At 40.1% G+C, this 23499-nt stretch overlaps 1 protein-coding gene across 1 annotated transcript in view; it reads right to left on the bottom strand.

Annotated features, from left to right (window-relative positions):
• Positions 1 to 23499, bottom strand: part of CYFIP1 (cytoplasmic FMR1 interacting protein 1) — a 2370671-nt gene that overhangs the window by 1377928 nt on the left and 969244 nt on the right. The window contains exon 12 of the mRNA XM_044072062.1: positions 1299 to 1424. Within this exon, the coding sequence (XP_043927997.1) occupies positions 1299 to 1424 (126 nt within the window). The remainder of the gene's footprint in view (positions 1 to 1298; positions 1425 to 23499) is intronic.

The following is a 23499-nucleotide window of genomic DNA, read 5'->3' on the forward strand; positions in this document are numbered from 1 at the left end:
CATGCTCCATCTTAGCAAAACCAAATCTACTCAAGCTACACGCTCTAGGGATATAAACCTCAACACAACAATGAATAGAACATGCTGGAGGGATAGATTCCCTTCGCAGAGACTTCCCTTACTATGGAACAGGGTCCCGATCTACATAAGACAGACCCCTCACTATCATTCTTCAAGAGGAACCTTGATGAGTGGATAGGTAACAAAGTTCACACTGGGGATCACACCAACAGCACTACTAGATAGGGGCCAAGGGTACTAGCTACTAATACAAGGGTCTAGGGAACTACTAAAGGGGCGGTGAATACCGCACAACGTGGCTGGGCTAATATATGCCTTCAGGCAGATAGCCCAGTACCAACCTATGAACCTATAAGTGTTTCGGGGAGTGGGCAGAGTTGCTTGGAGGAACTCTCTATACAGTAGTGAGGAGATGACCTCCACAGCCAGACCACTGCATGTCTCTTCCCTGGTGATTCTCACTGGGTGCTGTATGTTGGAATGGCTTACAGCAAAAAAAAAAAAAAAAAAAAAAATGAACTAGATGGTGTTTGCTATCTGACACTTGTCCAGTTGATGGGGAACAAATGAGCTTATTGGCCATGAGGGGTATGATGTTAGATAGTCATCAGGTTGGCAAAAATGTATAAAATGTCTGCACATCCTCTCTATATCCACAAATGTTTTTGCCAGGTGTTCTTGTTTACTCCTATATCCAAAAGACATTTCTGTAGGTGAATGTTTGCACTTCCAAACTGCAAGTAGGGATATGTGTGTGTGCGCTTATCCTGTTGAAAAATGGTATCCTACACTAGATTACCTTCTCCCTGCCTCATGCCCACCCCCCCAAGTGCTGGGATAAGCTCTGGCCTTCAATACCATCCTAAAATGAGTAAGGCAGGTAAAAGTAAAATGTATGAAGGCTTGCTAAGCTAACACATCTGGTACCTAGGTGCTATCTTCCAGATTAAGTACTGTTGAATATAATCAAGACTTTACATTAGCAAAGCCCAACAAGGCATACCCAAGTAAAAAAAACAGTAATATAAATATGCCACACTAGTCCAATGCAAAATGAGCAGTTCTGTGATACAGAACTTCTAAACAGTGAAGATCCTTTTTCAGGAAGGATTACAAAGATGAAAGTACAATATGTTAAAACTGGAGGAAGGAGAGTCCTAACAACAGACAATTAAATGATACATATTAACACTGCCACTAAAATAATTTAAGAAACTTCAGATATCCCAAAGAAGTATGCAGCTGCTAGACGGAAATCATATTCTAGTAATACTCACCTCAACAAGGGCAAATTTCTCCTCACTGGTGTAGTTGTACCTTGTAGCTCTTTCATACTCCTCAGCATTGTCTGGACAATCTTTGTTGGAATACTTGTCAGTGGGATGCACCAACTTCCAAGAATACTGTTTAAAACCAAGGCAGATGGGGGTTAAAAAAGAAGGAAAAAGATTTCTTAATTTTTTGTTTATTTGGTTTGCAGTTTACTATTAAAAGTGCAATGTTTACATAGGCACTAATACAAAATGACCACATACTTTTGTATTTAACCTTATGCAAACTCCTCACATGGCTGTTTCTGCCTACAAGTCTGTTACCATAAAATCCCACAAGGGGCAACAGATGTGGTGGCTGAAGTGAATAACACACTGACATAGTCGAGTGAATATGTTTTACATCTTCAATATTCCCCTACCAGGATGTAAGAATGCAAGGCTGTCAGCCTCCTGGAAATCTATGCAGACATACACTCAAGTTACACAACAGCAAATACACCTTATAGTGAAGACTGCCTCCTGGCATCTTCCTCAAGATAACCTTCGCGTCACTGTGGTGGTAGAAGGGCCAGTCACCCCCTCCCTCCACACACAAACTCAGAAAAAAGAAAGGAGGGGGGACTTCCAGTAGGTTATTCCCCTTAACATGCCTAAATTCTGATCTCAAGACTACAAGCCAAGCTACGACAGGCAGTGTTACTGATGGGAACCTTCTCAGCAACAATGTATCTACCCAAGAAATGCACTTTTAAGAGAGAGAACAGTATTCAGTTTTTCCATTTCTAAAGTACTTTCTCCAATAAAAACCTGTATGTTGCCTTATAGCAAACCTTTTTTTCCTCATTAAAACAATATTCTATAACATCCCAATTCATTTATAAATATATGCAAAATAAATAGCTTAAAAAATAAATTATTTTTTTCTATAATAAGTTAGTACTCATTCAAGCCCAGTCAGTTTTATGAATGAGCCTTACTGATTTATATGTTGCATTTTAATGCAGACAGAAAACTAGCAGACACTTTTTTTTTCAGTGAACAGTCTTAAGAGAAAAGTTCCAGCTAAATATTCAGTGCAACAGCTTTATAGCCACTTAAATTTACAAAGATGTTTGGTGGGCATTACTCATGCACCAAAGGACAGACACACTCAATGACTTGATAGCAGCAGCACAATCAGCATCTTGCAGAAAGTAGGTTGGGCTCTCCAAAGTTACAACAATGTACAGCAACTAAAGCCACGTAAAATCCTGTACATAACACACAAAAGCATTACAACTGAGACTGGTCATATTTTTCCTTTTTGTAACATCTTTATTAAATCACATTTTTCAACAATAATACAGGAGAAGTAAAAGTTATATACTTAACCTTAATGATAGACCCTTTCATTCATACACCTCTGATACAACATACAGGTCCTTGAGACCCTTAAGAATTTCCCTCCCATAATGTACATGCCCCTTTAAATATCTCAGATCTCAACTGATGCCTGAACAGCTAGATATCACTACACATGCGGAATACAAACCAACAAAATCAAACATTCCTTCAAGTTTTACAAGAGAAGAAAGGGGGACAATAGGAGGCTTGTCGTATCTGATGTACATGGATGAAAGGATCAATCATTATTAAGTACACGATGTTCATATTCCATTCATATAGTCCATCTGATCTGATATATGGTTCTGAATCCCTAGCTGAACGACATCATGAGGAAACCTCTACGGACAGCAGCACCAAAAGATACTCTAGCCTTAGGAAGCACCCGTTTGTAATGATGATGAAGTATGCATGGAGGACCAGGGAGCAGCATCACAAATGTTACTTACTGAGGAAGACTTGAAGAAAGCTGTGCAAGTTGTCACACTGCTGTGAAATGTGCCTTTTGTTTACAGGTAAGGTCTTGTCTTGTTTAACTGCAGGCAAATGAAGGAGATGCAGTCTGAGGCCATCTGAAAAAGCTTTCTGACACCTTTAGCCCATGCTTATTAGATGCAAAGGAGATGAAAACCATAGTGTCCTTCCTAAACAGTTTGGTTTTGGGAAGGTAGAATCTCAGCTGTCTAGGAATATCTTTGTTAGCGTAGTTGGGAAAAATACTGGAAAATAAAGGGCTTGAGATATATTGGATTACAAAGCAACCTATCATTGTGAAAAAGTATATAAAGGGGATAAAGATTAAGCCTGTAGTTATGAGATTCTCCTGGCTGATGTGGTGGCTACTAAGAAAACAGGTTCCCATTAGGGAAACTTCAGCTGTGCTGAAGACGCAGGCTCAAACAGGAACTTAGTTAGGGACGCCAAAACAAGATTCAGGTCCCATGGTGGTAGTGTTTCTTTGACTGACAGTCTAAACAGAAAGATCCCTTTAAGAAATGCCTTAGAGAGCTTACGTGACTCAAGTGACTGATCTCTAAAGCTCACATGAAAATTAGAGACTGATGCTAGTTGAACCTTGATTGTGGAATAACTAGAGCTGGACTGCAAAATGGATGCTAAGAAATGGAGGATGTCTGAAACAGACACAGAGAAAGGATCAATGTTTTATCAGCCTAAAAGACAAATCTTTTCCATTTACTGCAGTAAACCTTGCATGTAGAATCTTTCTGAAAGCTGTCAGGATGTCAACTACATCCTTGGTTAGGGAATCATGCTTGGCCATCATGGGAAATGGAGAAGACAAGAGGTTAACTTCAGGTTCAGAATGCTGGGGTGAGTGATTAAATCCTGAATATGATCCAGGACCCAAGGGGATTTCCATAAATGAGGTTCCAGACAGGGTAATCAGATTTGTCTGACCAAGAAAGGGGATATGAGGATAATAGTCACTTTGCACTTCATTGTTTTCTGTAGGAACCAGGGGATTATGAGAAAAAGTGGAGTAAGCATAAAGGAGCCCTAGAGGCCATTGCTGAGACAGCATCCCATGACCACCGCCCTGGTGGGGGGATCAAGGCAAAGAACTTGCTGCATGTGGTGTTGTGGGTAGAGGTGAACAGACTGTAGTAATGGGTACCCCCAAGATGAAAAATATGATTGGCCATTACTGGATTGAGGGATGACTCATATGAGGCATGTGGAGAGTCCTGCTGAATCATGCCCGTTAAGCAATGTAAATCTCCAGGGAGGAGTGCTGCAGCAAGAAAGTGGTGCAAGGTCATCGCCCACTGCCAAACCCTCACTGCTTCCCAACACAGTGGGTAAGGCCTGGTTCCTTCCTGCTTGTTGATGTATCAAACTACAGTCATATTAGCAATTTGGACAGATATCATCCCTTGAGGAAAATGGTCCTGAAGTTCCTGCAACACAAGGAGGACCACCCTCAACTTACAGACATTTATGATTGCACTGATACCTGACTTTGATCCAATCCCCCATAATAGAGCCTCACCTCAAGAATTGTGTCTCCACAGTAACTATCATTACTGGGTTTGGGGTTGCAAAGGAATTTACTGCAGAAATCTTCGGCAATCACAGCCACCACCTCAAGTGAGACCTGCATGAGTTTGTAATAACAATGATCTTAGAGAGAGTGGAGGCGTTGACACCAAAGGGTTTGAAGAAGCCACTGCTGTTTCTCATGTGAAAATGTGTAAGGTGAATCATCAGAATGGATGAAGCCATGAAGGCCAGAACTTTCAGAATGACAGCTGCAGAAGAGGAGGAAGGAGGAGGGCAGAGACAAGCCTGGTTTCAAGGTTTGAAGTCTTTCCTGCAGTAAGGAAATTATACATTGGGTAGTGTCTAGCCCACATCATATGAACATGACTGTCTGAGCAGGTGCCAGGTTGGACATTTTAAGGTTGACCGTTTTCCCTGGGGAGTTGTAAAGACTGAGGAGACAGTCCCTTGCTTCAAAGAGGGACTCCATCAATATGGCAGCTATGAGCTAGACATCTAGGTATGGAAAAATCTTCTATCCCTTTAGTTATAGGTGGGCTGCTACAATGGCTAAGCATATGGTAAACACCATAAAAGTTATGAGGAGACCAAATGGCAGGACCCTGAAGTGATAGCAACTGGCCACTATCCAGAAGCACAGAAATCTTCTTGAATCCTCTGCAATCTTTATGTGAAGGTAAACATCATGAAAATCAATAGAACACATCCAACTTTTTGTCTTGAGACAGGACAGAATTAATTATGCTGTGACCATTTTGAAACAGGTCTTATGAACATACTAGTTTAGGAGGCTGAGGTCCAGGATAGGCAATTAAAAGTCCTATGTTTTCGTCAAAATCAAAATGAAATTTGAATAAAGCCCCTCTCTCTGGTCTGGTGGGATCTCTTTTTTCTAAAAGACAGTCTGTCTTTTTGAGTGGTTTTCTCCTGATTGAGTGGGATGTCCAGCAACAGCTTATTGGGCTATAAAAACTGGAAAGGAACAGCCTTTGGATATTACCTCTCTTACTCACTTCTCTCATGTAATGGCCTGCCACATGGTCGGGTGGAAGGAAAAGCATCCCCCTGAATTCCTCCAGAGTACAGCAGTTAGGCAGACCTTCAGAGATACTGTTGCTTAAGATCTGAAAATGGGCTTTGGTATCCCTAACTATGCAGACCCTCTCTGCCTCTCAGTCAGGGTACATAAAAGGGGCTGACTCTGCTATAGACACCCCTGTCAAAAAGTGAATGAAACTGTTGATGCTTAGACTTCCTGAACCAGAGATCGAGGTCCCTCTTGAGTCCTAATAAACAATCTCTGGGGAAGCTTGAACTTTACTCTAATGGCAGAAAGTGTCTTACCATCCTATTACATTTCTGCATTCTTTCCTTCACTGAAAGGCCAAAAAGGGATGTCCTGTCGAAAGGAACATTAGTGAAGTATGCCTTGAAGTTGTCAACAAATTCACATAGGGACAGACATGAGCGACTCACACCTGCATGCCAGAAATGGCTGCACTGGCTGCTCCATCTGCCACAATGTGCATAAGGTGCATAAAGCCTTTAGTTATGTTACACACAGTAGTCAAGGTAGCTTCAAGTTGCTTACTGGACTATGTCTTAACGCATTCTTTCCAGCAGACCTCTTCTAAATAGGTACCTTTAACTCCCAGTGGGTGTGGCATCAGCCTTTAAAAATTATCACCTTGCAGTTCTAACAATTACTAATTGACAGAGGTCAAATATTAATACAATTGTGTTTGCCATCATGTATACTTCAAGAAGAATTTTGATACCTTGTAGGTAGCATAGTTTTGGAATTATTAATGCAAACATGAATAGGCAATATTTGACGCCTAGAAGCACAGTAGGAGGTAACTGCAGAAAAGCCTGGAGACGTCACTTGGCTGTGATGAGTTAAAAGGGTTCTTCAAAGTAAATAAAGCACACTGAGATAGAGTTCCCTGGAACCTAGTAGTCACATGAGTGATGTGGTTCAAGGCACTTAAAACTAAGTTGCCCAAAGCTTATGCCTGCTTCCCTAGTCTGTCCATCACCCTGGACTCCTTACTGACTGGGTGAATGGAGGAAGAGAGTCTTTCTACAGCTCTCTCTTTTAGTAGCTACCACCACAATTATGGAGTCCACTGCCAGTGATTTTGCCAAGCGTTGCTAGTCCTTTGGATGACCAGAATCTTCTCTGGTTTTGCGAGACTGTTTCACAATTATCTAGGTCTTCAAATGATCACCGGACCACCAAATTAGTTTGCCAGATGAAGGTACCACACACCCAGGATGTAATAGGTACTAAGCAGTAAGTCTTGGTCAGTACTGTTTCATCGGTGGGAGAAGCCTCTTTTGCAATAGTTCTAATATTAAGCCAAACAGGGCATCCTCCAGAGGGGAATGTGGGGTCCTCTCGATCTACTGAGTCAGAATCTGAAGTGATAAGAGGAGTTTAGGTGCTTCCTTTTGCACATCCTCTTTTTTTGGTACATAATGGCATGATTCGGCTGAATCATCAGAGGACGAAAGCAGCTCTCCCTTGATTACAACCTCTTCAGACAACCAGTTAAAATCTAAGAAGTCTTAACCATTCATCTACTTCTTCAATGGCCAGGAACCAGACTTCATTGCACTAACCATGCCATCTCCATCCTAAGCCCAAACTTTGGGAATACCTCCCTACTAATATTAAAGATCTCACATTATACTCATCATTTCATGCTCTACTTAAAGATTGCCTCAAGTCAGAGTCAGTTTGCAAATGCTTTTCCTCTAGATATATCCCCATAATCCCCCATGCTCCACTTCACCAGTCAGGTACCTTTGTTTTCTTCAAATTATTTCCCAACACTAATAAGTGACATCTCTTCAACATTGTGTGTAATGCATGTAGCTAACTTCTGTGTGCCCTTACTTTTGTTATCTTTTACACTTTGTGCTCTATCCCATCACTATTTCACTTTTCTTCCCTGCTTACTCTAACCATCTCTTCCTGTTTACCCCAGTACTGTGTACCTTATTATTATTTATTCGCTACTATCTTCACCCAAAATTTTGTTTGTATTCATAATGCTTGTTAATTTGCTTGTCTACTGTCATTTATATTCGTCCAAGCCAAGACTGAAATAGGTCCATTTGGATGACTGCTCCACCCCGGTTACCAAATCAAATAAATAAATAAAAGGCAGGCTCCAATCCATGGATGCTTGAAGAAAAGAAGGCAAGCTAGAACAAGAGTTTTGGGGTGGAACCATACCATTTGGGACCTATGGCACTGTTCTAGTAGGAAAACCAATCATCCTCCCCAACATCTGGGAAGCAGAAACTATTTCTGTAGTATCCAAAGACTTTGTGCCAGCTGCTGGATCTGACTCTCCCTTCAGAGAGATGGTCCCAACAGGAGGAGAAGGTTCTGCATCCACAAGACTGAACAGCTCCAATGAGGGAATCAGGACCAAAGAGTTGAGAGCTGATAATCCCAGCAGGAGCAACAGAGTGGAAGCCAATGGATCTGTTGCAGGCATCACCACCACTAGCCTGTCTATGTCCCAAGACTGTTTCAGCTCTAACAAGGCTGGAGCCAAAAGAATTGGATCCAAATACATCAGTGCCAAGGTTAAATAAGAAATATGCATCGAGGGCACAGGCCCCAGAAGTAGGGATGGCTCAGAAGATGCCAGAGTCAAAGTGCTGACTGGCAAAGGAACTCTGATAGGGCAATGAGTGGGTGGATCCAGCCACCTTTGGAGCCAAAAGGAATGGTACAACTAACTCAGGGAAAGCGTCATGTCAGAAAGGGTTAGAAACTATAACAACTTTAATCCAGAAATATCTACTTTAAAAACTATAGATCCTTAAGGGCTTTAACTCTAAAACTACGTCAAACTGTAAAGAAAACTCTTGTAAAATTAAAAAAGATGAGGCACAGCACTTGATTTAGCTAACTGGACTAAAGGGGCTGGAGCAGTAATGCTACTGAATCAAATCCAACAAGCAGCTTGAGGATCCTTACAATGGATCTGACAGACTGAATGAATAGGACCACAAATTAATAAAAAAGAAGCCACAGGAATATTTTTTCATCATTATTTTCAAGAAATATATGAACATTTCTTTTTTAACAATTATACAGTCCAACATTACATAAATTGCTCAATTCTGCCCTTTCCTTAAACTTCACTCCTCCTAAACAATACTCGGCATGTATTACTCACACAAATTGTATTTACTTCAATGTAATTTACTCTATCCCTTTTCTAAAGATTCCACCCTCCAGTTATTTTCTTTTATTGATGTAAAATATGCAACATTATTTCTAATTTGTAAGAAATATGCTCTCTAGTGATTAGGGCAAACCAGCTAGCTGAAAGGCTTGAGCATGGTTAAACAATCAGCATGTCGCAGCACTGAGTGTATCCCAGGTACAGAAGATTCCAAATTGAGATTGATGAAGGTAATGGAGCAGGTTACTGACCAGTCAAGGAGTGTCCCCCTCTTATACTAACAGATTACCTTTGCTAGTTAAAGATGCACTGCTATTTAATAATACTGTAAATGTAGTTTACATGCATGAAGGAGGAATTATTAGTGGTTTACCAGGTTCCACATATTAGCTTGAATGCCTGCATCACAAGGGGACAAAACCTTTGTGCATGTGTGTGTGTGTGTGTGTCTGTGTGTGTGTGTGTGTGTGTGTGTGTGTGTGTGTGTGTGTGTGTGTGTGTGTGTGTGTGTGTCCATGCATTTGTAAAAGTGAGAGAAATTTACTTCCACCCCATTAATGTACATAGCAAATCACAGGTTATGTGCACAGCAGCGTAAAAATTATTTCAAGTTAAAGTACATGACAAATGCATGCTGTTTGTTACATTATGTTTTGGGTGATCTAATAACAGCATGTGTACCTTCTCGGTCTTTACTAAAACTTACTTATAGTGTTCTTAAAGTGGCTAGAAGAAAAGGCATGCCTATTTCCTAATGTACAGTGGATATAAAAAGTTTACACACCCCTGTTAAAATGCCAGTTTTTTTTGATATATAAAAATGAGACTACAATAAATCATTTCAAAATTTTTCCCACCTTTAATGTGACCTATAACCTGTACAGTTCAATTGAAAAACAAATCTGTTAGGGAAAAAAATAAAATACAATAAGCCAGTTGCATAAGTTTTCACACCCTTAAACTAATACTTTGTTGAAGCACCTTTTGATTTAATTACAACATTCAGTCTTCTTGGGTAGAAGTCTTATCAGCATGACACATCTTGACTTGGCAATATCTGGCCCACACTTGCAAAAGTGTTCCAAATTTGTCAGATTGCAAGGGCATCTCTTGTGCACAGCCCTCTTCAGGTCACCCCACAGATTTTCTATTGAATTTAGGTCTGGGCTCTGACTGGGCCATTCCAAAACTTAGTGAAGCCATTCTTTTGTTGATATGGATGTAGGCTTGGGGTCACTGTCATGGTGAAAAGTGAAATTCCTCTTCAGCTTTCTAGCAGACACTTGAAGGTTTTTGGCTAAAAGTCACTGGTATTTGGAACTGTTCATAAATTCCTCCACTTTGACTAAAGCCCCAGTTCCAGCTGAAGAAAAGCAACCCCAAAAACATGACATTGCCACCACGATGCTTCACCGTGGGGAATGGTGTTCTCTTGGTGATGCGAAATGTTGTTTGTGTGCCAAACGTACCTTTTGGAATTGTGGCCAAAAAGTTCAACCTTGGTCCCATCAGACCATAACACATTTTCCCACATGCTTTTGGGAGACTTGATGTATTGTTTTCCAAACTATAGCTGGGCCTGGATATTCTTCTGTGTACGAAAAAGCTTCCATCTTGCAACCCTACCCAATAGCCCAGACATATGGAGAATATGGGAGATTGTTGTCACATGTACACAATCAGTACTTGCTATTAAATCCTGCAGCTCCTTCAGTGTTGCTGTAGGTCTCTTGGCAGCCACCCTGACCAGTTTTTGTCTAGTCTTTTCATCAATTTTGGAGGGACGTCCAGTTCTTTGCAATGTTACTGCTGTCCCATATTTTCTCCACTTTTTGAGGACTGTCTTCACTGTGTTCCATGGTATATCTAATTCTGTAGAAATTTTTTGTACCCCTCTCCTGACTGATACCTTTCAAAAATCAGATCCTTTTGATGCTTTGTAAGCTCTTTGCGAACCATGACTTTTGCTGTAGCAGACAACTGAGTACACGCCAGAAAAATCCTACTAGGACAGCTGAACTTTATTTGAGGTTAATCAGAGTCTCTTTAATTGATGGCAGGTGTGTACCTAAGAAGACTGAATGCTGTAATTAAATCAAAAGGTGCTTCAACAAAGTATTAGTTTGTATGCAACCATCTTATTGTACATTTTTTATATTTGTCCCCTAACAGTTCGTTTATTTTTCAATTGAACTGTACAGGTTATAGGTCACATTAAAGGTGGGAAAAGTTCTGTAATTATTTACTGTGGTCTCATTTTTTTACATCACAAGACCTGGCATTTTAACAGGGGTGTAAACATTTTATATCCACTGAATCTATCTGCAGCAAGGGCAGTATGTCTTGGGATACTGAAAAGGTATGGATCATGATGACTACTGAGTGCCAACATTCCTTCTTTGGGTAGTATCTGGGGACCTCTTTGGCGTGGGCTTTAACTGTTTTCTTATAGGGTCACAGGGGTACAAGAGGCTAACGACCACTAGGGTACTTAAATAAGCCTAGTTGTGCGATTCAAATGTGATCCAGAAATTTGACTTGTATAGGGAGTGATTTACTGACTGCCTTTGTCCATCAAACCAAGGGTGAATTTCAAATTATCCATCAACTGCTCCAAGATGTGCTTAAACAGGGATAGGGAGGAACTCTGCTTCAAATAGATAGGGAGCTGTTCCAAAGAATGGGAATTCTCTAAGAAACATATGTCTCTCCAACATGTCCTGAGTATCTCATAAGCAAAATGTGTATCTTTTAATCTAGTAGTTCTGATACTCTGTTTTACAGACATGCATAAGGTTCATTATAACTAGGTCCAGTGATGCCCTGTATGCCAGGCAAAGATCACCTCTCAAGACATCTACATGATACAGAGTAAAGAAACAAGGCTTTGAGGTGATCAGCACAGGACATTGTATTTACTCTCTGTATTTTTTTTTTGCAAGGAACCTTTGTGGACATTCCAGTTGCTACATGTGTTGGGTCAAGTACATACCAAAGAGAGCATTATATTCTAAGATGAGTCTGATGAGGGCCGAGTACAGTGGTATAATGATCTCTCTGGACCTAAATGCCATGCCCTTGCTTATAAGATGAACAACACAGAATGACCTTCTTACTACCTTGGACACATGTTGGTCGAAGACTAAGTTACTATCTACAAGCATTCCCAGATACCTGACTAGTGAATCAACTTTTAAGGTTTTTTTTATTGATAATGTGGATACCCGGGGGTAGTAGACTTCCTGAAAGGTACTATAATGCACTTCTTGGTATTAAGTCCATGGCTTTGGCACCAAACATTTGTCTGTTAGCCCTGCAGAACTCCACTAGTGAGTGGTGGCCTCACTGACTCTAACCTCCTGAGTCCTATCCAGTGTGTTATAAAAAGGTTTACACCTAGTTCCTTAGGTTGGTTGACAATGCCAGACTGGGTACTGTATCAAATGTTTTAGCCAGAATCTGGGTAGGCATTACGCAGAGTCTTTCCCTCATCCATTGTCTTAGTGACCTTTTCAAAGTCATCCACCAAATTCAGTAAGAATGACCTTCTTTTGATAAAGACAATCTGGGATGGATCCAGTGTCTGGAGGTCTCAATTTCCATGATAATTCTTTCCATGGCTTTGCAACTCAGACTAGTCAGACTAATGGGTCTGTAATTTCCAGGATTTTTTGAAGGTCCTTCCCTTATGAAGGGGGATGACCGTCATAGCCCTCTATTCATGTAGCACAAAGCCTTTTTTAATACTATATTTAAATAACAACTCTAACGCCCCTAATAAGTCATATTTTAGACTGTTCAGGAGGCATCCTAGATGATACTGGAGACCACTAAGGCTTGTGCTCTTGACTTTAGTACAGCCAGTGCATGCTCCCTAGTATTAGTTGGGGGGCGTGGTTGGAACAGAATTTGTCCACTAACAGGTTTGCTATATCACCAGGCTCAGTGAATGTGGCACATTTAACTGTCAAGTTCAGCACATTGCTGTGTGCTGCCCTTGAGGTTTCTGACATAGCTGAAGAAGGCATTATGGTTATCTCTCAACTGGAAAGCTATCTGTAGATCAGTGTGTGTAGAGCTTTAAGAAGCTTTCTAGGGGCTTGTACAAGTGTATAAATACTGAGCACATGCAAGCCTGACTGCCATTTTGTAGTTAGCTGTTGAGATGTATGTATGTATCCCTGTACAGTCTGTCTGCTAATCAGTTTGGTTATATTCTGTAACGCTGCTGTCCATCCTGATGTGTTTCTATGTAATAAAGCATATAAACAAACTACCCCACCAGTTCATCATCTATACTAGACAGAGACAAGCGACATGGTGCCAGAATGGGATCCAAATTCCTCAGCTTCAAGACCGAGAGGCACTCGGTTAAGACTGGAGGAATAATACACAGGAGTGAATCATCCCTACTGCACATATAACTCACAAAACAGGTCAGAAACGAATTTTAGGTATTAAAACTTGCTCAAACTATTTCTTACTCGCAAAATATGAAACGAGGCATTCAGAATGCTCTAAACGAAATTCTAAGTAACAGAAATATCCGAAACTGGGATGTATTAACAGAAATATTCGAAATAACTACGGAAAATATTTGAAATAAACTCTGAATCACATAAAATGTAGAAAATAAGGGGAAAAGACTCCATTTTTTCACTAAGCACTACTTTTTCAAATTAATCAAAGCTATATGAGTTGTCTGAAGTGTTCGCTATGTTTGTGCAGTATTACAGTATAGTTACTTCGTAAAATACAGCCATTTCAAAACATATCTCACAAAGTACAGTATTTTGAAGAGTTTATTGTGCATGTGAATGATATTAAAGGGACATATAGCAGCTTGTTCATAAATAATTACAAGGGACATATTTTTTCACTGTCTTTGTGCATAACTTGTTGGCATGGCAGATGGATTTCAAAAACCTAGTCCACTTGTATTTGACAACAATACTGCAGAGAACTGGAGAGTGTTTGAGCAAGAGTACGATATTTTCATACAGGCTGCATTTTCTGACAAAAATGACCGCACAAAGGCATTTATTCTGTTTAATTTAGCTGGTTGAGAAGCCATAGAAAGGGAGCGTTCATTTGTGTATGCACCTGCTGTTTTTGCAGGAGGGGGAAAACCATCACACTATTGTATCGGCTAAGTCAAGGGAGGACTCCAAATGCTTAAAACATACATTTAGAAAAATGTGCAACCCCCAAAATGAATGTTACAATGGAAAGGCACTTATTTTACACAAGGGATCAAACGCCTGGTGAAACTTTTGCAACATATAACTGATTTGAGAAACAACGCTACAATGTGCAGATTTGGTGATTTTAGGGATGAGATTACAGAAGAAAGACTTGTGTGAGATATTAAAGATGATGCTGTGAGAAAGATTTTGCTTTGTGACAGCGATTTAACTTTAAATAAGGGCATTGAGATTTGTCAGCTACATGAGCTTACACAGAAGCACACAAATATCTTTATAAATGAGAGATGCATGCCTCCAGTAATTTCTAAAGCTCATGTTGACAGTATGCAGCATATGGTTAAAAGAGACAGGCCCAAGCAGATGGAAGCAACTGTAAAACCCTGCAACAGTCATTGGGAAACCCTGTAGCTTTCTAGTAAATTCCAGAATATGCACAGTCTCAGTGAAACACAAGAGTAAGTTAGCAAACTCAAAATGTGTGCCTATAGCCAACTGTCGTAACTGTGGTGGAAGCCATGACCCTAAAAGGGAAAAATGTTTAGCTTTTGGTCAGCAATGTCACAAATGCAATAAGTGGAATCATTTCAAAAGGTTTTGTAAATCAAAAGGGACACATTATTTTATTAAAAGGGAACATTCTATGAGACAAGTTGATCAGTTAGAAAGCTGTGACCCTACTTTTTATGTTGATGGTGTGTAAGTGCTTCATGAAACAGTCAATGCAGTAGATTTGTGAGCAAAAATGAAATATTTTGTACTGTTCAGATAAATGGAAAACCATACAGCTCAAAGATGACATGGGTTCAAAGTGCAATGTTATGTCTGTAGAAACATTTGCTAGAGTATGTGCTGGTGAGAAGCTTGATTTGGCAATGTGTGTGAAGCTTGTTGCTTATCGTGGTGAAGAGATTCAAACTGAAGGCTCAGTAGTACTTTCATATTGCTCTGCTGAGAGAAGCTACGACTGTTATTTTATGTGGTCAAAAGGCACATCCAGTCATTATTAGGGCTCAGAGACAGTTTGAAAAGGAAGCAGGACTATTCGACCCCGGACAGTTCGCCCGCGGACTGTTTGACCCTAATGCATTTCTATACAATTTCATGTATAAATTTATATGTGATTTTTTTAGTGGACAGTTCAACCCTGGACTATTTGACCGCAGACTGTTTGATCCCAAATATATTTACCTTCTGAAACTTTGACCATTGGGAACTGAGTAGGACATGTACAGCAGCCAAGGATTTCTAGCACCAGTTCATCTAGGTTCAAGTCACACACAGAACGCTGGGGTGCCTTTTGGGGCTAGATGGGGGGTTGGTACTTAAATTCATGCTCTCTCTCTCTCTCTTCTTCCTCAGGTCTGTTGCTATCATCCAAGCTCAAGTGATTTCTTATTTCCTCAATTTCCTCTTCCATCTGGATGAGGGTTGGGGCTAGCATTCCAAATTTGGATCTCCGCCTTGCCACCTCCAGCAGGCAAAGTACAATGTGCTTTTAATTTCTCTAAACATTTACCATTCCCAGCTGTAGGCAAACCCAGGGAGTACTTGGTCAAATTTAGTTCACAAGTAGACACATGCATGTTTTTTACAAAACTGTGGAAACAGAGCAAAGTTTCGTCAATAAACATCTAAAGATTGCATGCTTTAGCGAAACGCCTTGTACATGTGCCACACATCACTCAAGCTGGTTTCCATCACTGTGCAAATTAAACTGCTCGATTAGCACTTCAGGTGGCCTGGGACTTCAAGAGATCCTGTGGTGCCAAATGCAGGACCCAGGTGAGGGTAAGTGCTTGGCAGTTTCAGAAATGAGTGATCTGTTGCCGTTATGTTTGTATTTGTTATTTGACTTTTGAGGCTTCCAAACTGTGCTTATGACACTTTTATTGTAATTTTTTTTTTTTAGTTACGTTTGGTTTTGATAGCTTCTGTTGAGGAATTCTTTCTCGTTGTAAGTGAACAATGAGGTGTTGGCTGGGTTTATGCTTTTATTGTTTTTCTTTCTAGATCTCTTTTATTTTTATTTTGATCCCCCATTCTGTGGAAAGGTTTTGCAGCTTGACTTCAAGTTTATTTCAGACTTTTTTTTTTTATTTGTTGTGGTGTATAAAGCAAATTGATGTTTGTCCTTGGTAACTGTGCAGTGTAGCTTAAGTTGGGTGAGGGGCAGTGTCTTGTTTCTAGTCTTCCTGTCACTTTAGTTTTTAAAAGTTTGTGGTACACATCATCATTGAATGAGTAGTCATTATTCCCAAATTGAAAACGCTCAGTGTTGTTTTTTTGCAGCAACATAATAAAGAAATTGATTACTAAAACACGCCAGTTATCTAATTTAAAGGTTTGTATTTTTAAACTTTGTATTTAGCATACGTCTGTTATTCTAATAACAGAACCACATTCAATTTGAGCCTGCTGTGTGGGTCCAACTGTCCAGGGTCGAATCGGTCGGGGTCAAAATGTCTTTTACCCTTGAAAATGGGACTGCTTTCATTCAAAAAGGAAGTCTCCGTTAGTTTAAAAGACCACTGCTTTAATTTCGACCAATATATTTTCTCTACCTATGCTGATTTTTTTCGAAGACAAACTAGACAAGCTTCCAGTTGTGTACTCCATGAAGTTAGACCGAGACGTTAGCCCAATTGTCAGGCCAGCCCAGAAAGTTCAAGTAGTTATACAGGACAGCGAGAAAGCCAAGCTAGATAAAATGGTGCAACATAAAATGATGCAACATAGTGTAATTTGTCCAGATGATCAACCTACTGAGTGGGTGTATATTCCATGGTGGTTGCTCATATGAAAAGCTCAGAAGATATCAGAATATGTATTGATCCATGAGATTTGAACAAAGCACTGAAAAGACCTCGTCATCCAATGTGTACAATCAAAGAGGTTGCAGCTCTGATGCCAAATGCCTCTGTTGTTTTTCTGTCTTAGATGCGAAGAGTTCATTTTGTCAAATTTAGCTTGACAAGAAATCCTCATAGCTAAGTTCAGTACTCCTTTTGGCAGGTACAGATTTTTGAGAATGCCATTTGGGATAAATTCTGCCAGTAAAGTCTTTCAGCATGCAATGGAGCAAATTTTTTCTGAGTATCCTTGTGCTATTATAGTAGATGATCTTCTAGTAGGAGGTAATGGTGAAGCTGAGCATGATAGAAACCTCAAAGTTCTGGAAAGAGCATGTCAAGTGAATCTTAAATTGAATCCTGAGAAGTGCAAGTTCAGGTTATGAGAAGATAATTATGTTGGTCATTAGTTTACCAGTTTAGCCTTACGACCAAGACCCTTCCAAGCAAACAGCTATTCTTGAGATGCCTGCTCCAGACAATGTTCAAGCCCTACAATATTTTCTTGGCATGGTTAACTATATAGACAAATTTAGTCCAGACTTAAGCCATCTAGCAGCACCGCTTAGAGAACCGACACGTAAAGATGTATCCTGGTTAGGGTTGGAATAGCACCAAAAAGCATTTGATGTCCTGAAACAGAGAATTGCCAGTCCACCAACTCTCAGATACTACGATGTTCACAAAAAGAGTTATTCTTTCCTGTGATACTTTGAAATTTGGTCTTGGTGCAGACATTCTTCAAGAGGGTCAGCCTGTTGCCTACGTGTCCAAATCTCTAAGCCAAGCTGAAATGCAGTATGCTCAGACAGAGAAAGAGCTTTTGGCAATTGTGTTTGCATGTTCGAAGTTCCATGACTATAATTATGGTAGGCCTATCCAGATCGAAACAGACCACCAACCTCTAGTCACTATTTTGAGGAAGCCTATGCATGCAGCTCCAGCCAGATTGCAACGTATGATGCTGAGATTGCAAAAGTATAATTTCAGTCTTGCCTACACAAAAGGCAAACTTTTTTATTTTGATGATACTTTACCCAGATCACCTAGAAATACTACTGAACAGCATGAGAATGAGAAACTTGATTTTGAAGTCATGGACACGAGAAATATTTCTTCCACACGTCTTGATGGGCTTAGAAATCACACAGCCTCAGATCATGTTTTACAGAAGCTCAACCACTTAATCAAGGAGAGCAGGCAAAGCAATAGACTTCACCTCAGGAAGTGCACCTTATTTTCCTTACAGAGATGAAATTTTGTCTGACAATGGTATTGCTATGAAAGGTCCAAAAGTAATTGTTCCAAAGTTCTTGCAACCAGAGTATATCGCTATATTGCATTGTGGCCACCCAGGAACAAATTCAACTAAAAGGAGGGCAAGAGGACTAGTATTTTGGCCTTCTATGTCACAAGAAATTGAGAGAGTACTTTCATCTTGTTCTGTATGTAATAGTACAAAGCCACATCAACAAAAGAAACCACTTCAGCTAAACCAGATTCCTGAACTACCTTGGGTTGACAGTAGCCACTGACATTTTCGACTGGAATGATCAACATTACTTGGTGTTAGTAGACTCTTATTCCAATTGGTCCAAGATTGACCTACTTCCCCAATCTAGCATCCAGTACTGTCATTACTAAGATGAAGTGTCATTTTGCAGTCCATGGTAGTCCGTGCAAAGTTATTTCTGGCAATGGCACACAGTTTACTAGCTAGCATTTCAAAAGATTCGCCAAAGAGTGGGACTTTATCCATGTCACGAGTAGTCCTGAGTACCCACAGTCAAATTTGGATGGTGCAGTGGTGGCGTTGTCGCCTCACAGCAAGAGGTTCTCCGGTTCGATTCTCGGCTGGGGTGCTTTGTGTGTGGAGTCTGCATGTCCTCCCTGTGTTCATGTGGGTTTCCTCCAGGTGCATTGGGTTCCTCCCATGTTACAAAGACATGCATCTGGAAAATTTCTCCCCGGGCCTCTGCTGAAAATTGGCTTCGTTCCAAGTCGGACTTTCCTGGTTAACAAATGTTAAATAAATAAATAAAAATGGTTTCTGTGCAGTTCAAAGTGCAAAACAGTTACTAGAGAAGTCAAAACAAAACAATAGTGATGTTTTCCTGAAACTCTTGAATCTCAGAAATATTCCTCGTGATAAACATCTTTGCTTACCAGCCCAGAGACTTCTGTCGAGACAGACCAGAATTACATTACCAGTCAGCAGTATTTGTTGGTTCCAAATGCTAGGAATAACAGATCAGTGAAAGCCCATCTGTTAAAGAAATGCCTATCCCAGTAGTCTTATTATGACACGCCCAGAAAACCGATAAATTCATTACATGAAGGAAAGACAGTGACAATTCAAACATGCAAAGGTTATGATTGGATTGGAGTCGTGAAAAGTACTTGTCCAGAACTGAAATTATACATTGTGGAATCACAAGGAGTAGAGTTTAGGTAGAATTGGAAACATTTGATGCCAGTGTCTAAACCTGTACCACAGTAACTAGCTTGTGAGAAAGACCATCTCATAGCAAGTTAGCCAGTGTTTCAGCTCCAGAGGACATTCCAGTCAATATTCCTGTTTCTGAGATGAATCCCAAAGTCTCTGATACAAGTTGTTCACCGAAGACTATCCCTGTTGCTAAACCCAGTTCTGATTACTATGTAACTAGATTAGGTCACATTTCCAAACCATGTTAACATATACACAGCAACTTGGACATGAACACTGCGTTTGTTTCCAGTGTCTATATTACTGCATATCTTGTTTCAATCTCATTTTATTAAGGGCAATCTACTTAGGAGGGAGAATGTAGATCAGTGTGCGTGTACAGCTTTAAGAAGCTTTCTAGGGGCTTGTACAAGTGTATAACTGCTGAGCATGTGTGAGCCTGACTGCCACTTTGTAGTAAGATATTGAGATGCATTGTATGTATGTGTGTAAAGTCTGTTAATCAGTTTGTTTATATTTTTGTAATGCTGTTATCCAGTTATCCATCCTGATATGTTTTATGTAATAAAGCATATAGCAGCTTGTTCATAAATAATTACAAGGGACATATTTTTTCACTGTCTTTGTGCATAACTTGTTGGCATGGCAGATGGATTTCAAAAACCTAGTCCACTTGTATTTGACAACAATACTGCAGAGAACTGGAGAGTGTTTGAGCAAGAGTACATTTTCATACAGGCTGCATTTTCTGACAAAAATGACTGCACAAAGGCATTTATTCTGCTTAATTTAGCTGGTTGAGAAGCCACAGAAAGAGAGCGCTCATTTGTGTATGCACCTGCTGTTTTTGCAGGAGGGGGAAAACCATCACACTATTGTATCGGCTAAGTCAAGGGAGGACTCCAAATGCTTAACACACACATTTAGAAAAATGTGCAACCCCCAAACGAATGTTACAATGGAAAGGCACTTATTTTACACAAGGGATAAAATGCCTGGTGAAACTTTTGCAACATATAACTGATTTGAGAAACAACGCTACAACGAGCAGATTTGGTGATTTTAGGGATGAGTTGACAGAAGAAAGACTTGTGTGAGATATTAAAGATGATGCTGTGAGAAAGATTTTGCTTTGTGACAGTGATTTAACTTTAAATAAGGGCATTGAGATTTGTCAGCTATATGAGCTTACACAGAAGCACACAAACATCTTTATAAATGAAAGATGCATGCTTCCAGTAATTTCTAAAGCTCATGTTGACAGTATGCAGCACATGGTTAAAAGAGACAGGCCCAAGCAGATGGAAGCAACTGTAAAACCCTGCAACAGTCATTGGGAAACCCTGTAGCTTTCTAGTAAACTCCAGAATATGCACAGTCTCAGTGAAGCACAAGAGTAAGTCAGCAAACTCAAAATGTCTGCCTATAGCCAACTGTCGTAACTATGGTGGAAGCCACAACCCTAAAAGGGAAAAAATGTTTAGCTTTTGGTCAGCAATGTCACAAATGCAATAAGTGGAATCATTTCAAAAGGTTTTGTAAATCAAAAGGGACACATTATTTTATTAAAAGGGAACATTCTACGAGACAAGTTGATCAGTTAGAAAGCTGTGACCCTACTTTTTATGTTGATGGTGTGTAAGTGCTTCATGAAACAGTCAATGCAGTAGATTTGTGGGCAAAAATGAATTATTTTGTACTGTTCAGATAAATGGAAAACCATACAGCTCAAAGATGACATGGGTTCAAAGTGCAATGTTATGTCTGTAGAAACATTTGCTAGAGTATGTGCTGGTGAGAAGCTTGATTTGGCAATGTGTGTGAAGCTTGTTGCTTATGGTGGTGAAGAGATTCAAACTGAAGGCTCAGTAGTACTTCCATATTGCTGGGCATATTCTCTATTTGGTAAAAGACTGTTTGTATTTACAAATCCAGGAATCTTTGTGTCTGTAGATTTAAGACCATGCAGGATTCCCACTCTATAGAGGTATAATTTAAGTCTTCCCTTAGTAGGTTGTTAGGCTGGATGTTAAGTGTCTCTATGCACGGTCAGCTTCTTGGGACATGTTTTTTTTCAAAGCACTGCCATCAGTTCTGGGACCTTTGGACAGGATGCCCGTCACCGATGGTGATGGCATCATATTTGATGATCCCTTTCTTCCGTCATGGTTGTGCTTTGTCTGACAGATTATTAGCATGTGTCACAGTTTGTTGACATTTCATTGTGATGATTCTGAAGTCAGTACTGGCACTAACCTGACAGTTATTTTACATTCTTGAATGCAAGTACCCGGTAAAGACGCTTGAACATTAAATAAAATGCAGTTAAATACTCCACTAGTGCTACAGTAAACTTTCTTGAATGTATATACTCAAGGAGACCACATAAGAAGCTTTAGAACTGGCGCCTGAAGCTGGAAAATCAGTAAGTTGTGCCGGACTTGAACACAGGTAAAAGAATGTCTACTAGGAGTTTTTGGGTGGTTGCAGGTCATCTGCAGATGATAGTAAATTGCAGTGTAGGGCACCAGAAAATGTTCATTAATAATCACTGCTGCATTGTAATTCTTTATACATGGAAAATGCTGCAGGTTGGAGTTTCTACTTTGATATGCCATAAATGGGAATTTTGGCTGTCCATACAACAGGGCTGGTCTCCTTTTCCTGCTGAGAACATCAGTATGATGCCTGATTGAAATCAGAGACCAGTCTTATGATGCCTGATTGAAAATGGAGACCAGGCTTTCATTGTTTTTCTTACTGCAGCAAAGTGATCAGTCAGGTCACTGACTCCTTCCAGATTTCCAAATTACAGAAGCAACTACCCAGATTACAAAAAAAAATAATAATTACTTAATTGTTCATTTGCAATTTGTGATTGCTCAGCAGGTGTTCTCTGCACTTTTCAGATTTGAGGGTTTTATGATGAGGCCTGTAACATCCCCAAAAAGTATCAACTTTATGTGTGGGAGGAAGATTCTCCTCAAAAAATTACTACTTGCAGAGCTTATTCTACCTGGGGGATCATCATGAGAGCCTATCAGTGTATCAACAGCAAATGTACTGAAAGTTAGTAGACTGAAGAAAAGCTGCCAGAACAACTTCTGTCAACAGTAAAGTTCTCTTTTCTGCACTGTTATGCTACCCTTGGAGTAGATATATATAAGTTTTTTCTTTTTTGCAAAAATATATACCTTTGAAGTTAATCAAAGTTGCTTTTTCTATCTACCGGAATTCAGTAGATTTGCTGTCAACTGACCAACATGCTTCCAAAATAGTCATATTTCTTCCTGTAAGCACTGTGTAGCATTCAATAACATGACCCGGCTTTCTCACATCTGAATTTTCCAGGTCTTCTTAGAACATAACACACTTTTAGCACAGGGGCATTTGCTCCCTCCCTAGTAGGGGAACTCTCCATGCATGCATATAAAATAACAAAGAGAAGTGCCATTGCAGGAAAATAGAAGGGAAACAAGTAGCTGATTAATGGGCACCGATCATGTGGCCTTTAGAACCCCACATCATTCCTGTATAAAGCAGACGACAACATCCCCAGAAAGTCTTGGGTTTCACAGTGAATCTTTTCAACCACCACCTGGGATTCACCTTGAATCCAACATAATATAACCCTGCAACCCACTCACAGATTGGTTTTCCTGGGATGTCTTTTATTCACTTGCCTGATGAGGTTCGTTCTTTCCCCTAAGAAGATGCAAGCATTTCATCTGTACTTCCTCATTTTTTCTCTCCATAGAAAATGGCTCCTTCTGTCCTGATGCTTCTTTGTGCCAGATTTCACATGAGAAATACCCAATGGTTCCTCAAATTGGTTGGGCTCAACACTCTCATCTTCCTTGTTATTCAATTCTGGTTCTCAGCTTTATAAAGAGACAGAACCCATTTGATGTGTCAAACAAATGTCTAATCATCACAGCAGTGCCCTTCTCTCCTCAGAGCCCCTCTCAGAGAGTCACAACAGATACTTCAGACTTTGCTTGGGGGGGGGGGGGGGCTATTTTTCAAGATCTAAGGTACACACGAACCACATCTCAGATGTAAACACATCAACCTGAAAGAGAT

The sequence above is a fragment of the Protopterus annectens genome, chromosome 5.part0 (genome assembly GCF_019279795.1).
Source record: "Protopterus annectens isolate FY-2018-M chromosome 5.part0, PAN1.0, whole genome shotgun sequence".
Classification (NCBI taxonomy): Eukaryota; Metazoa; Chordata; order Ceratodontiformes; family Protopteridae; genus Protopterus; species Protopterus annectens.